At 40.3% G+C, this 15,920-nt stretch overlaps 1 protein-coding gene across 1 annotated transcript; it reads left to right on the top strand.

The window, feature by feature from the left end:
- Positions 1–1,793: 1,793 nt before the first annotated feature.
- Positions 1,794–11,834, top strand: LOC143017788 (large ribosomal subunit protein uL3-like). The gene is made up of 8 exons (XM_076172674.1): positions 1,794–1,927; positions 7,821–8,013; positions 9,317–9,485; positions 9,892–10,027; positions 10,442–10,628; positions 10,789–10,991; positions 11,379–11,534; positions 11,643–11,834. The coding sequence occupies exons 1-8, from the start codon at positions 1,925–1,927 to the stop codon at positions 11,790–11,792; spliced, it is 1,197 nt and encodes a 398-aa protein (XP_076028789.1). The 5' UTR covers positions 1,794–1,924; the 3' UTR covers positions 11,793–11,834.
- The last annotated feature ends 4,086 nt before the right edge of the window (positions 11,835–15,920 follow it).

Here is a 15,920-nt window from a genome sequence, read left to right on the forward strand (position 1 = left end):
CTCTCCCCACATACAGGAAAAGAGAAAACTGGGAGAAATTCCTTCGGGCTGCATCAAAATATCATTTACACATAAGCACCCCTACCCAATGAGCATTGTTCTTTTTCCTGTATACTACAACTATGTAATTACACACATGGGCATAGCTATGGATTTGGGAGCCCTGTGGAATTATCTTCTTTGGGGGTCCCCAACATATTGATGTTTAATATGGATGACATGAAAATGAAAACCATTTGTCTTACAATATTTTTGTGTAATCTGGTATGTCTAGTCTCAAATGTGACAGGAATAATGAGTAGAACAATTTACTACATAATATGATAAGAAATAACATAGAAAATGTGAAACAGACATTATATTTAGCAAATATATCAGTAAAAGCTTATATACATCATATCAGTTTATCACAGCAACAACAAAAATAATGATTAAGACACTTTAATACAGAATGCTTATGTATGATGACAAGAAATAAACTAAAATATGAAAATGATACTGAACTTCAGAATTTATATTGCTTCATGTTGTGTTTTCTGTGGAGCAAAATAATCTATTATATCTAGATCAATACTGTCCAGTACTTTTGACTGAACTGACATTAAAACCAAGCTGCTGAGTCTTTCATGTGCCACATTGTTTCATAAGTTTTAATAAATTTATAAATTATACTTCATCATAATTTTCTGGCCTATGAAATCTGGCCATCTCTATATACAGCCTGTCCATTACTTGTCACTACACACTAAATTGCATTTCCTTTGAGTCCTACATTTGAACTTCCCTCTCCATCAAGTGCTTCCCCCCTGATTATTTTGGTCACAGGAAACCCATAGCTGTCACTCCTGTCTTCCATTTTTTGGATGGACAGAGTGATTAGCTTCTCTTGTGAATCATCTTGTACTGCTTTCTTCAGACTTCTAGCCCCAGCTTCTTTCAACTGGTGATCATTCTCCTCCAGTTGCTGCACATTCTGCAGCTCGTTCGGGTGAATTTTTAAATCATGATGGAGAATTCGGCGAACAGTCTCCCGGGACACATTTACCCCAGCTGCTTGCTGACGAACTGAACACCGTGGACTCCGTAAGACTGAGTTGCGTACAGCTTCGATATTCTGTGGAGTACGAGCACTTCTCGGTCGTCCTGTCGGTTTCTTTTTTAGAGCAGATCCAGTCTCTTCAAAGTTTTTAATCCAAGTTTTTATCGCGTGTTTCGAGGGAACCCGACCATGACGTCCTAAGTTGAAAAAACGTCGGAACTCCCTCTGCGCACCTTTCAAGCTATCATTGTTTTTGTAAAACATTTCGGAGGCGAAAGCACGTTGTTGACCTTTCCACTGCTCTTTGATTACTAAATGGCGAGTGTTTACAGCTTAAGGTCCTTGTTCCACAGTGCTGCCAACTGTACATGGCTGCCACTACGCATTTCGAAAGTTCCCGTTTTTCTGTATCAACATTATTTTCTTCTCTAAATATTGTATTTATCCTTATTTCAGAGAATAGATGACAATCGTAATGGTCAGGACACTGGTCTATAATTAATTCAGTGTAAGTTCAGTGTTAAACTATAGAAATTATATACAACCTCTGAAAATCTAATCTGGTAGAATGTTAGCTCTACAAACCTATCATGTAATCGATCATGATTATGTATGTAATCATGATCGATCACATGATAGGTTTGTAAAGCTAACATCTTATCAGATTAGATTTTTAGAGGTTGTATATCATATCTGTAGTTTAATACTAAACTTACACTACAAAAACATATTTTTGAAAAATGTTTTGTGAATTTGGACTATAATAGCATGAAACAGTCGGTATTTATTAACAAATTGGCAACTTCACCACTTCGAGCGTGTAAAGTGAATATCGAGTTGCGCAGGCCGCGTGAATGAGTCTTTCATTCGTGAATCTGAGGCAAGATGGTAGGTGGTAAAGTTGTAGTGGTGCAACTCTGTGATTATTTTTACCATATAAGACATCGCTACAAGATGATTGAAGGTTTCAATATCAGGTGCAAGTGTAGGTCCATATTGCTTTTGTGAAATTTAAAGTATATTATGAGATTTTTGATAAATACACATTAAATCCGAGGCGGCCTGTCAACAAGCATGGCCGGAGGAAAGCGCCGTTCAACATGTGCTGAATTTGATGTTATATTTAGGTTGCCTATACATTAAACGTGAATGCGAAACAATTACACATTGCGTTTAATCGAAATGTATCTTAGATTTTCGTATTGACAATGCTATGTGGTAGGTGGATGTACATGGTTATACTTGAGGCCAAATAATAGTCTGACTTGGGTAGCAGAACAGAGTTTGGTCATGGTTAGTATTTGGTATGATCATTCGTTCAAGTTATTTGTGTATGCCGTATTATTTCAACTAGTTCGTTACTCCTACATTGCCCCCCCCCCTCTCAATTAGTGCACCTATTAATGACATGGACGATATGGATAATAAAAGGTGGCTATTTTTTCGATAAGTTGTAAGAATAGTCCTCCGGCTATTTTTACTGTATGGTTGATAGCACCCTCAATTGTGAACTTTTGAACTAAATTTTTATGACAATAACTTAATCTTCCCAGAAATGTAGTTTCAATTTTTTTAAATGTGCCAACTAATGCTAATAATCGTTATATAATGTATGAAGATGTCTTGGAATAGAAGGCTAGTCCTTACATTTGAATTGTTCGTGCCCAAGTAGTAGGTTTCGGCTGGTATTTTCTACCTCCATGATGACGGCAATAATCTATTGAAAAATATTGTAGCTTAGGTTTTTGTTTCATTGTTTGTTGTTTGGAACTGATTGTATTGTTCTGGAGTTCCTGGTATATATTATGAAGATTTACGTTATTAGATTTTTTCCGAGCTGGAAATTCTTTTAGATTTACAAATGAATCGAAGTAAGCACCTGCTACAAGTAATTTGAAATTAGTGACAGCCGTTTTGAATTTAGTTCAAAAGTTTACTATGGATGGTGCTATCAACCATGTCATAAGAATAGCCTGAGGACTATTCTTACGACTTAAAAAAGTAGCCACTGCGAGAGAAAAAAAATGCCAATCCTTCACTTCATATCCTCCCTGTAGGTGCATTCAGGTGTAGGGTCAACTTGAACCATCACCAATTTGGCGCCTTCTTTAATGTAGCTGATCCCTATCACTTAATTACTTGGTGTTCTGAGGTTGATCCCCCACAGTCACGGTGATCCGCCGCTGAATCCGGTTTTGGCGTCCCTTATTGCTAATAACCTATCTATAATTGCTAATGCTCTATTGTTCTGGATGGTAATTAGGTTTGTCATTAATTTGCATCTATGCTTTGCAAGTTGTGAAACTAGTTCTAGAATACTTACTTTCGGTAATTTTGTCTGTTAATGACACGGCTGAAGTCTGCTTCCGCACGTTCCAAGTTGTCCTTGGTTCTGTACTGCTTCTGGCAGGGTGTTGTGGTGGCTGTAGGGGTATCCTGGTATCGGTGGATGGTCTGGTAACCCATCCAGCCATTTGTCCAGCTTTCACTTGAAAGACTCCAGGCTAATATCTGTCTGGTCCCAGAGATCTCTTGGGAGGCAGTTGAACAAACGAGGTCCATTGTGAGTGAAAGAGTTGTGTTTTATTGTCTTCACTCTTTGTATGGAGCCTACAGTACCCTTTATGTAGCAAAGTCTTCCCTTTCTCGGATGGTAGTTTGCCACTATCCCCACATTAGGTACTCTGCCCTCCAGGATTTTCCACACACAGATGATTATATACCGTTCCCTTCTCCTCTGCAGAGAGTACAGTTTTAACTGGCTCAGTCTATCCCAGTAGTTTAGGTGCAGTACTCCCTGAATTTTTACAGTGAAGGAACGCTGGATAGCCTCTAGGTTGGCTATTTCTTGTATTTTGTATGGGGACCATAGCTGGCAGCAGTACTCTAGCCTTGGGACTACCAGACACTTACATAGGGTCTTTAGGCACTGCCCATCTCTGGAGTTAAAAGTTCTAAGCACCCACCCACTCAAGTTTCTTCCTGCTTCTATTATTTTATTTGTGGTGTTAGAAAGTTGTATCGTCGCTCATGAATACCCCAAGGTCTTTGACATGCTCTTTTTCTGTGATGAGTTGGTTGTTTTACTTGTAGTTTGTGGAGTTTTTGAGGTCTTCATTTCTCCCATAGCGTACAAGTTCATATTTCTCGCCATTCAATGCCATGTTGTTTGATGCTGCCCAAATTTGTATTTCATTGAGGTCCTTTTTTGTATTTTCTGCATCTTCTGGGCATGTTATCTGCCTTTTCAGCCTGGTAATTGAGTCTGCTTGCGTTAGTATTGACATCCTTACCATTATTGCTAAAGTGAATCTCTAGTAATGATCTGATTGATGACATTTTAAGTATATAAATTTAGAACAGGTATTACTTTGTGGGCTGTAATCTCTAGTAATGACATTTATTGCACTGTTCCTTTGGATATATGTATTAATGACAAAATTGGTCTTGCCACATGAGTAATATTTTTAAAGATTGTGATTTGATATTTGGAAAGTTGCCTGTTTTGAAAGGTTTAACAACTAAAGCAAGTTAATATTAATGGTAGTGATTTTAGTAAATTTTTAGAATTGCACATCCATGTGATATAGCAAAACAAAATTAAATTTTGTAAATTGTAATGTCAATATAATGTAAGTTTTTCTTGGTGGAAATGAACAACTGATAGTTGCTAAGAATAATACAGTAATGAACGGAACTACAACTGCTTGACAGTTTTTTTTTATATCAAAGAAATTAAATTGAATTCGTTTAACGTAACCTACATTTAGTAATGTACCTGGCTGTAATTCTAGAGGTCATCAGGATCATTGTCAGGGGATGTTGGTCAGTTTTGGCATCTGGTTGGACTCTGGTGTGTAGAGGAGTTTTATAGCTTGAAGAAAAGCACAAAGATCTCGGCGCAAATGATTTGAACCTGCTGCTTTGGGACCAAAGAGGCTCCATCGCTGCTTGGCTTAGACCACTCGACCACTGATGATTAAAACTGTGTGAACTCAGAACCTAACTGGTTCCTGAGATTGGGATAGTCGCTAGCTGCAACCCAAATTCCCGTGTTCACCACACAGCCAATCACACTCGTAGGAAGGGGTAAGGACCGAAACGAATCACTTTCACGCTTATCGCCATAGTAACCACATCCGGGAAGGTAGAGGGGTGCAAAATTGATACTTTATTAAGAACCACATTAGGAAGAAAATAAAGCATATTGCAGCTTTCCTTAATTTTTTTCCTTATTCAACCCCCTATTGACTGGCCTAACATAGATGATTATATAGCGTTCCCTTCTCCTCTGCGGAGAGTAGTTTTAACTGGCTCAGTCTATCCCAGTAGTTTAGGTGCTGTACTCCCTGAATTTTTACAGTGAAGGAATGCTGGATAGCCTCTAGGTTGGCTATTTCTTGTATTTTGTATGGGGACCATAGCTGGCAGCAGTACTCGAGCCTTGGGACTACCAGACACTTCCATAGGGTCTTTAGGCACTGCCCATCTCTAGAATTAAAAGTTCTAAGCACCCACCCACTCAAGTTTCTTCCTGCTTCTATTATTTTATTTACGTGGTGCGAGAAAGTTGCATCGTCGCTCATGAATACCCCAAGGTCTTTGACATGCTCTTTTTCTGTGATGAGTTGGTTGTTGTACTTGTAGTTTGTGGAGTTTTTGAGGTCTTCATTTCTCCCATAGCGTACAAGTTCAAATTTCTCACCATTCAATGCCATGTTGTTTGATGCTGCCCAAATTTGTATTTCATTGAGGTCCTTTTGTGTATTTTCTGCATCTTCTGGGCATGTCTGCCTTTTCAGCCTGGTGTCATCGGCAAAAGAGGACGCTTCAGTATACTTTAGTAGTTTCTCGTCAATATCTCCTACATGTATAATGAAGAGGAGTGGCCCTAGCACTGACCCTTGTGGTACACCGCTTTTTACTCTACTGGGCTCGGACAGTTCTCCTTGGACAGATACTTGTTGAGTTCTGCCTGTTAGAAAACTATGCAACCATCTTCCAAGTGAGCCCATTATTCCGAGGTTTTGTAGCTTATGTAGGAGAATGCCGTGATCTACCTTGTCAAAAGCCTTGGCGAAATCAAGGTAGATCACATCAGCATTCCAGCCATCCTGTGTGCTTTCAAGGATCCTCTCATGGTGTTCGAGTAACTGGGACAGACACGAACGACCAATATAATTTTCAAAATTAATTTTCTAACGCTATATTGCATCCATGTACACACTGAACATTTACCCTGTTCTTAAACTAGTTAGTGCTGCGGTTTTAATTTTTTGAACACGTGGGATTTCATACGCTCCGTTCTCAAATTTTCACTCAAATTTGTCGGGTCTTCATGTTAGGTTGATAGATTTAGATAATTTCCAGTGTTGCACAGTAGTTGTATGCATGAGGTTTTGTACAATAATTGCCTAAATTCTAAAAGGAAGTCACGAGGTAGAAGCGTGTTCCCGCGCAAAGTGAAAGCGAATTGTGAAAGCATTTGATGATTTGGCGCGTTACTGCTACTAATTATTATTAGGCATTTAATCTATATGCATGAAGATAATGTAGTGCACAGTTTGAATTTACGATTACAAATGCAGAGGATAACGCAAAAAAGCTCGTTTCCATTGTGGGACTTAAGATGAAATCTTAAGTTTGATCAAAACTACTAGTTTATTGATTTTCACGTCACTAGTTCTCGCGTATTTGACTTTCCCCCTTACTCTGTGAGGCCACAATCATGTCTCAGTTCAAACGTCCTGGTTCAGAAATAGCCATATCTCAATCATCAAGAGCTACCATTAGATCATTTCCGCCCACTTGAAAAAATAACTAATTGATCAAATCTGCCATCTGGAGTCCACTGCTGATCAAAGGCCTTCATAGCATTCTATGATTCACACAACTGCACCATCCTCTGCCATGTTACTCCTGTTAACTTCTCAATCACTTTTCCACCTTCTGACTGGTTTCTCTCCACACTTCCTATCTTGCAGCGTCCACTCGATAACACATTTGCTCCATTGCTCATCAGTCGTTTGCACTCTTACCTGCCCAATTTCTATAACTTTGGCCATCTCCAATATTTTCACTTCCTGCTCTCACCCAACTTGCTCTATCGGTATCTGTATTATTCCCATCACTGATCTCTCCATCCTCCTCTGTGCAGTCCTTAGCTTTGCCTTTGTTTCCATCACCGTTGTCAGTTTCTAAGTCTCGCACCCATAAATTATTGTTGGCAGAATGCATTGCCTGTTGGGAAGAAAGCTTGTGCGGCTCCTCATGCTAAGCGGGTGTGCACCCGTTACGTGTCCAAAATGTAACAAAGGATTCTGCCCCGAATACTTTCCAAGTTACCATAAGCTGGCTATATAATACACCCCTTCAAAATTGTACTTCATGGTTAATATTTTGGTGAAGGATACTAAGTTAGGTCATGCTTTTCAAATGCATAACACCATGGAAAATATGTTCCTGGCTGGTAATCTGTTATGTAATACATGTAATTTGACTAATAACGACTAAACTGAAAGGCCACAAAAGATGACTAGGCAATAATAGTATGAGAATACGATTGCTATAACTACCAAACAAACCTCTGAAAGAAATTTCCTACAAGACCCATTGAATGAGTTGTATATTTTGGGTTGATGCATTTTGTATCATAATTGAAGCTGTGAACTTTGCGTTTGTCCGAAATTTTGCTTGATTCTGAAATGCATTTCTTGAATAAATCTTGACTACAGCACTTTCGGTAAATTTGTATTCATGTAGATGAATTGTTTTCTTCCAGTCTCACCGAAAGTTTAGTGCGCCTCGTCATGGTTCCATGGGGTTCTACCCCAAGAAGCGTTGTCGCCGTCATCGCCCAAAGGTGAAGGCTTTCCCAAAAGATGACGAATCCAAACCTGTGCACCTCACTGCTTACCTTGCCTACAAAGCTGGTATGACCCATGTGGTGCGTGAAGCAGACAAACCAGGTTCAAGTAAGTACTTTGACAACATTATTGTGGGATCACTAATTGTGATATGTTAAAGGGTATATGTAAGAATTTGCAAGGTCTAGTAAAGCTTGGTTATTTATTAATGTGGGAGAGATGGCAAAACTTGACATTTTGGAGTCCTAATGTGGAAGAACTAGAATCCGATTGCTTGATTTGTTTGCCCGACAACTAAAGAAGCCATAGTGGTTTTCTTGGCTGATTACAGGCTCTGCAGTTGTTCCTGTTTGTGCGTGTGTTGGGTACTTGGAAATTTATCATTGTGGTAGGACTTGTTACTGAATTTGTCGGTCTTGCCTTGTATCAATATATCAAGGAGTCGTTAATAGTTGCCATAGATTTGCTAGGAATTGGAGGTTAACATCGTGCTTGGTTACTTCCCCTGCATGAGACTTTTAATTGTTGCTGCTCGTAAAGATTAAAAACTCGGCAAGGGTAGACCTGTGTTGACTAAGCATAGAGAAAGGAATGACTAGCATGGATAGTGGAAAGTGATGGGCCCAAGAACACTGGGTGCACATATTAAGATTAAGACTAAAGGAAAGACATGCAAGAGCAAGTTGCTCGTGAATGTTTTCCTTGACAATGGGATCTTGTGTAGTTTGGTTTAACATTACAAACCCCCATTAGGAGGTTAGGATGGTGCCCCTTAGAGAACTTTGACAAGTATGATGAATTATACCCATGGTCCAACTTTCATAGCAAGATTATAACTGTCACTTAACGTGTCATTCACCAGTAACCTGCTTGGTCAGTGAGCATGGATATAGTTCATCATTGTGCCTAAAGTATATTATAGTGACCATTAGTTTTGAAGGTTTGTACCATTTCTGGTACACCATTGATGCCATGTGGCTAGTCGGCATTTGCTGGCGATGCTACTAAGCAGCTGTGGAGCTGTTTGTGTGACAGTTAATCCTTGCTGCACATCATAGATAAACTAGTCCCCTGCCATATGGTGGGCGTGGGCTTAGGCTTGTATATTCCATAACTTTCTCGAGCTCCTAGTGGGTAGTGATGAGAGAGAGAAACCATACAAGTCACACTTTCACTTCCATTAAAGTTTTTTATACAGAGTTGTGTATATGTACAAATGCCTTTTCCCCATGTGAGTGGGGTGGCAGTTTAAATGTGTGGAGAAAAAGGAATGTAGACCCCATATACCCTGGGAGTGAGTGGGATGTCTGGTATTCCAAATTGTTGGGACTGCCACTCCAGTTATGTGATTGGTGTGGTTTTGAGTACATAACGGGTATGTGTGATGCAACTTCATTTTCTTTACATTCAGAAATAAACAAAAAGGAAGTGGTGGAAGCAGTGACCATATTGGAAACTCCCCCTATGGTCGTAGTTGGTGTTGTCGGGTACATCAACACACCACGTGGCCTGAGAGCATTCAAGACTGTTTGGGCTGGCCACATCACAGAAGAATGCAAGAGGCGATTTTACAAGAACTGGTTTGTATTTTAGTATAAAATATCAATTCGTTATACAGCTGTCTATGATGATTTAGTTCTATAGCATCGTTTTTGGAGTGATTCCATGAAGCCTGTCAACTAGGGCGAACTGAAACAATTATATATTTGTCTTGGAAAATATATTATTACACATGTTTTATTAATTTTAAATTGTGCAATAGCTCTCTACTCCTCTGGCTTGTAGCCACGAGTCTTGGGCTTGTGTTGACTGGACTCCTCTCGGTTGTTGCTATGAAATTGGCCCATGGTCGGTTATTGCTAGCTAACCGACGAGTCCAGGTACATGGAGAGAGGTTCACAGGAACCAAACTTCATGATTATTGGTAGTCTCCTCCTCGCTAGCCAAGTGCTTGTGATAGAGACCCAATAACTGTTTTTTAAATAGGCACAAGTCCAAGAAGGCTGCATTCACAAATGCTTCAAAGAAGTGGCAGGATGATGATGGAAAGAAGGAGATTGAAAAAGATCTTGCCAAGATAAAGAAGTACTGCACTGTCGTGAGGGTGATTGCCCATACCCAGGTAAGCCTAGTCTTGTGTTGCATGAAATTTGGCTGACTTGGAATTCGGTTTCTCATCGTTGGATTCCGAATCTTGCATCATGCCTAGATTAATGGGGGGCAGGACCCGAGCCTATCAGCCATGGGGCTGTTAGGTATTTAGAGCTTGCCAACAATTTACATTATGCTCTACTGATAGATGTGCGATACAGCAGTGGTTGTGCATCAGGTCAAAAGTGTAATGGTTTGTCTTGGTATAATGCAAAGTATAGCAGTTGTCAATAATAGCATGTTTAACAATCTTGGATCATAATGTGAATGTGGTTGCGTTAATTTTTGGGCTTTCTGGTTAAAATAATTTAAATTTTGCAACTGCATGTTATGTATGGCAGTGATGACCATACCTGTGCTACATAAGTTGTATTTGTTTCGACAGATCAGACTTCTGCGCAAACGCCAAAAGAAGGCGCATGTTATGGAGATACAACTGAATGGTGGCTCAATCTCTGACAAAGTTGATTGGGCCCGTGATCATTTTGAGAAGCAAGTTCCAGTGGCTGACGTGTTTGTGCAAGATGAGATGATGGATATTATTGGCGTTACCAAGGGAAAGGGTGTTAAAGGTGTGTTGCACTTTCAATTCTAATTGTGCTGGTTTTTATGATGAATCATGTGCTCAGACATTTCTTGTTGATAAAGCTCATGTTGCCTTCCTTCTGAATTTACTGCATTTACCAAGGTAACTCGAGGGTTAAACTTCGAATAATATGAATTTTTTTCCAGGTGTTACTTCCCGCTGGCATACCAAGAAGCTTCCGCGCAAGACTCACAAAGGGTTACGTAAAGTTGCTTGTATTGGTGCCTGGCATCCTAGCCGTGTACAGTTCACTGTTGCACGTGCTGGTCAAAAGGGATATCACCACCGTACAGAGATCAACAAAAAGATCTACCGCATTGCTCAAGGTGTCCACACTAAGGATGGAAAGGTTGGTGTCCATAATGTTTGTAGTGGCTGTAAGCAGTGACAGTGTTCTAGAATGGATACTGTCAAAGATGTTCAGCCAAGATTAAAGTCCTTTTTTCGAGCCTCTTGGTTCTTATGATAAAGGGGTACCAAAAAGGCAACACTGAATGAAAGGAAGGTACCATCAAATTAGGATGTGCAAAATTGTCAAGATATCTTTAATGCACCAAGTGAATACAGCAGGTTGCAGAGGGATGGGAAAGTGTCTTGTTGGGGGAAGTTTGTACATGGGAAAGTGCCACTGCTGTTCAGGCATGTCTCGAAAGCATGCTGCATTTACAAGGTTGAAATAACAGTGTATCAACTTAAACTTAATGCCATACAAACTCGTAATTCTTATTTCTTGCAGGTAATTAAGAACAATGCTTCTACAGAATATGACTTGACCGAGAAGACCATCACACCAATGGGTGGGTTCCCTCACTATGGTGAAGTGAACAATGACTATGTAATGGTCAAGGGATGCTGTATGGGTCCCAAGAAACGTGTAGTTGCCCTGCGGAAGGTAAGCATTTTTCATATTTAAGGTACTTTTTTATATGTAATATGTTTGATTTCCTGTGCAAGGGAAAGTGTGATTTGCACTCACATTAATTTGATTTCTTTGATACAGTCCCTGCTGGTCCAGACCAAGAGAGTCGCATTGGAGAAGATAGACCTTCGCTTTATCGATACCAGCAGCAAGTTTGGTCATGGACGATTCCAGACACGTGCAGAGAAGGCTACTTACATGGGTCCTCTCAAGAAGGACAAGAAGAATTGATAATGCAACTTTTGTACTTTACTAATGTACTGGTTGATTTAATGTGACTTTTCACTATCCTGTTACAATATTCCAAAGTATTACAGAGTGTGCTCTTTTGATGTACTGTCTGCTAAAGAGGAGTCCACAGAGAAAGACTGCTGCACCAGGGTGGTGGGCAGGAGGCAGGGATGATTCTTAGTCCATGGAAAAGGTAGTTGGGGCTGTCAGGGTTGTTACCATGGCTTTCCAGTGTGTTCAGAAATAGGATGGTATTAGAGGTAAGGAAATGTAAGCAGTTTACTAGACAAGTACTGATATGTTGGAAAGGTATATGTTAATATTGGAGACTCTAGGAAGTGGACAAAGATGCAGCTGGAAAAAAGCTGGTGTTTGACCTATACAATGACGTTAATTTAGGCAGGAGAATTGGGTGATTGGAGAAAGGTAGTGTAGATAATTTTTATCCCATACAGTTTGCACACCCAGTACATGTATGCCAGACTGGGGGAACTGGTTGCTGTCACTTGTATCCTCTTAATCTTGCTAATATCCTGGGGACTGAAATGTAGTTGGGAAGACTTGTGAAAAGGTCTTGAGGAACAGTTGATTTAGGGCAGGTAAGGGTTGCATAGATAAGATTTTTGTGGTAAGACATTGAGAGGATCTGGAAAAAGCTCTTGACTGGTAGGTATTGCAGACATGGGATAGTTGGAAATGAGTGGGTTGAGGTACAGGTGGGTCTACAAGAATGATGGTCACCCTGGCTGTTCAATATATACATGGATGGGGTGGTACAAGAGGTAGTGGGTTATTTGGGTGCAAATGTGGCAGGAAAGGAAGTAATGGGGTGGAGGTAGAATGTAGATTGAGAGAAGTAAATGCCTTGGGGTTAAGATGTAATGAGATACATTTTGGAAGGGATGCCAACAGGAGGTTGTATGGAGTGCCAACGGCACTGCACAGGGCAGGAACATGAAACGTGAGGGAGGAAGAGATAAGGTGTCTGAGAAGCATGATAGGGGTTACTAGGCTGGATAGGGTGAGAAATGGAGATGTTAGGGTTGATGAAATAGTATTGGGATGGTTTGGACACGGAACGAGTGAAGAAAGACTAGTGGAAGGAGTGAACATAGGTCAACCTAGGATGAGATGAATGGGGTAGAAGGGGCATTGGGAAAGGGGAATGTATGTTGAGGATGGACGGGAGAGGACAGAAGATGGGGATGAGTGGAGAGTGGTTGTTTATTTATGGTGGGATGGGGGTGAGTGTATGAGAAATAACTTCCTGCAGCCTGAAGGGATTTCTCCGTCTTTTCTGTATGAGGGGAGGGGGGGGTGTGCTGATTTTATGAAGTGGCCTTGCTGTGAATGTGCTGCCTTGTGGCACTGCTTCTGTCCCAGAGCAATGGACAAGATGCAGGGATGACCTGTCATGCAGGAGGTGCCATGATGAGAGGGAGGGGGGTATGGAATAGGTGGGAGTGGTTTGTGCTTTTTCTTTTTTGCTACCTTGTAAGGGGAATAGCCTTCATATGTATTGGACAAGTGGTCTTGGTAATTTGCTCCTGTACCCTCTTAAAACCTGATCTTTAATCAGATCTCCTCTCAATTCAATCTATCCCCATTAGTTATCTGAATACTGTAACCATATCTTTCTTTGATCTCTGCTTTTGTATGGTTTATCTGAGGCTAAGGTTGCTTACATCCATGTGTGTGGGGCCTATTCTACCAATGCATGCCCCAGTCTAGGGCTGATCAATGTTTCAATTTTTTTTTTTTTTTTTTTTTCTTCATCCACATAATGGCATGCCACTTTAATCATCTGCAGTAGTCTCTCCCACAATCCTGCTGATATGTCTGCCAGGTGACAAGAGGTCTTGTTTTCATGCAAGAGGGGACAAGGAGGCAGGATTGCCATTTCTGTGAAATGGCTGGCTCTCGTGTTGGTGGGCAGTGTTCCCCTTTGAGCCAGGCATGGGCAGGAGACTGGTAAAACCAATCATCTATGCAGAGGGAAATGAATGGATTGGGATAGGTTAATGCCATGGATGGCTGGCTCCTATATAAGGGGGTGATGTTCTCTCAGCTATCTGGCTAGCAATATGATCTCCCTGATGAATGCTGGGGCTGCAATGTGTATTTCCCATAAATCCCTTTAGAGGATGAGTTCTATTGGCATGCTTAATTGTGTACAATGCAGGTTTGTGTTCATTAGTATGGGGTGAAGTGTTAAATCTTGGTGTGACCGTCTTCATGTTGTGGGACCAACACTCAGGAGCTAGAACCTTGCCACCCTATAGGCTGGCACAAATCCTTGGGAACAGCTTCAGTTACCTGAGGCAAGTGCCATTATGTAAGAGAAGACCTTTGTGTATGGATAGATAGGCAGGAACATGTCATGAACCTATATGCATATTGGCAAGGGTGCCATTTGCTGACTTTAAATGAAGGCTTCCCTATTTAACCACTTAAATAAGAGTCAAATTCCCGTGTGCAGCATCGGTTGCCATATGCATCATTCATCATATTACTTGCATTATGAAATATAAAGTCATTGCTGTATTACTTGTTCTTTTTACTCAGTAATAATAAACATCAAATGTGATAAAAACAGTTCACAGAATCCAGGGTTAACTCGTGTACAACTGAAAAAATATATAATCGACACCAATGTCATCGTGTACCCACTCATGCTGCCTATGAAGGCATCATCATACCAAAATGGTTAAGGGAGGTAACCAGACAAGGCATCCACTGTCCCTTCACTTGTTTCCCTTTTAAAAAATTGTTTTTTTTAAGGATGAAAGCCAATTTACATACCCTGCCCATTGGGTCAGAAGCAATGCAGCAAAACACCACCTTAGCAGGGCCTGACACAGCTGGCTTACTACCACCACAGAAATGGGTAGTAAGCTGTAGAAGGGTGAGCATGGCAGTAACTAGGGGGTAACTGTTAAAGATGTGCAAGAGAAGGTGGATTGTTAAGTATTTGGGGTTGTATGTGAAACAGCCTTGCTATGGATTGGGGATGGAAATAAAGTTAGTGATGCAAGCAAGTAGACTTCATTGGGGCATTAGAAATAGGTATTTAGGGATGGTCATAATGTATGAAATGGTAATTGTGCCTTTTGCAATACTCCACTAGAAAGTTTCTCAAAGACAACCCCCCATAGATGTCCACACCTTCACATTAAGATACAAGAGTAAACTTAGTAGTGAGGGAAGTAAGTAGATTTCTTTGGGGAATGAAAAGTGTTGAGAAATGGGTATCTAGGGAGGTGAATAGACAAAACCCCAATCAGTGAAAATTGTTGTACATACATATACCAGAGGCTTTTTCCCCTATACAAGGGAGGTAACCAAAATTGGGGTTCTGTCTGGGTACAACAGTTTACAATCCTCCTCATGACCTTGGATTGTCAATAAATTTCTAGTCATTTATTCTTTTTGCCATGGTTCAACATATATATATATACACATACACACCAAGAGCTTTTTCCCCCTTATAAGGGAGGTACTTACCCATTTCACTCCTCTCCATCCCTCTAATCTTGGCTCGTTATGGATGAGTGTCATTCTAGCATCTGCCAACAGCTCTGGGTCAAACACAAGGCTGTTTCACTTAATTGGTGACCCCCTCCTCTCTCCCCACATACAGGAAAAGAGAAAACTGGGAGAAATTCCTTCGGGCTGCATCAAAATATCATTTACACATAAGCACCCCTACCCAATGAGCATTGTTCTTTTTCCTGTATACTACAACTATGTAATCACACACATGGGCATAGCTATGGATTTGGGAGCCCTGTGGAATTATCTTCTTTGGGGGTCCCCAACATATTGATGTTTAATATGGATGACATGAAAACCATTTGTCTTACAATATTTTTGTGTAATCTGGTATGTCTAGTCTCAAATGTGACAAGAATAATGAGTAGAAAAATTTACTACATAATATGATGACAAGAAATAACATAGAAAATGTGAAACAGACATTATATTTAGCAAATATATCAGTAAAAGCTTATATACATCATATCAGTTTATCACGGCAACAACAAAAATAATGATTAAGACACTTTAATACAGAATGCTTATATATGATGACAAGAAATAAACTAAAATATGAAAATGATACTGAACTTC

Source organism: Oratosquilla oratoria, chromosome 33 (assembly GCF_046742065.1).
Source record: "Oratosquilla oratoria isolate Oo_2021 chromosome 33, ASM4674206v1, whole genome shotgun sequence".
In the NCBI taxonomy this organism is placed as follows: domain Eukaryota; kingdom Metazoa; phylum Arthropoda; class Malacostraca; order Stomatopoda; family Squillidae; genus Oratosquilla; species Oratosquilla oratoria.

Coding starts and splice junctions, on each gene's coding strand:
- LOC143017788 (XM_076172674.1), top strand. Junction 9,486..9,891: donor AGGCGATTTTACAAGAACTG/GTTTGTATTTTA, acceptor TTTTTTAAATAG/GCACAAGTCCAAGAAGGCTG. Junction 11,535..11,642: donor GTGTAGTTGCCCTGCGGAAG/GTAAGCATTTTT, acceptor TCTTTGATACAG/TCCCTGCTGGTCCAGACCAA.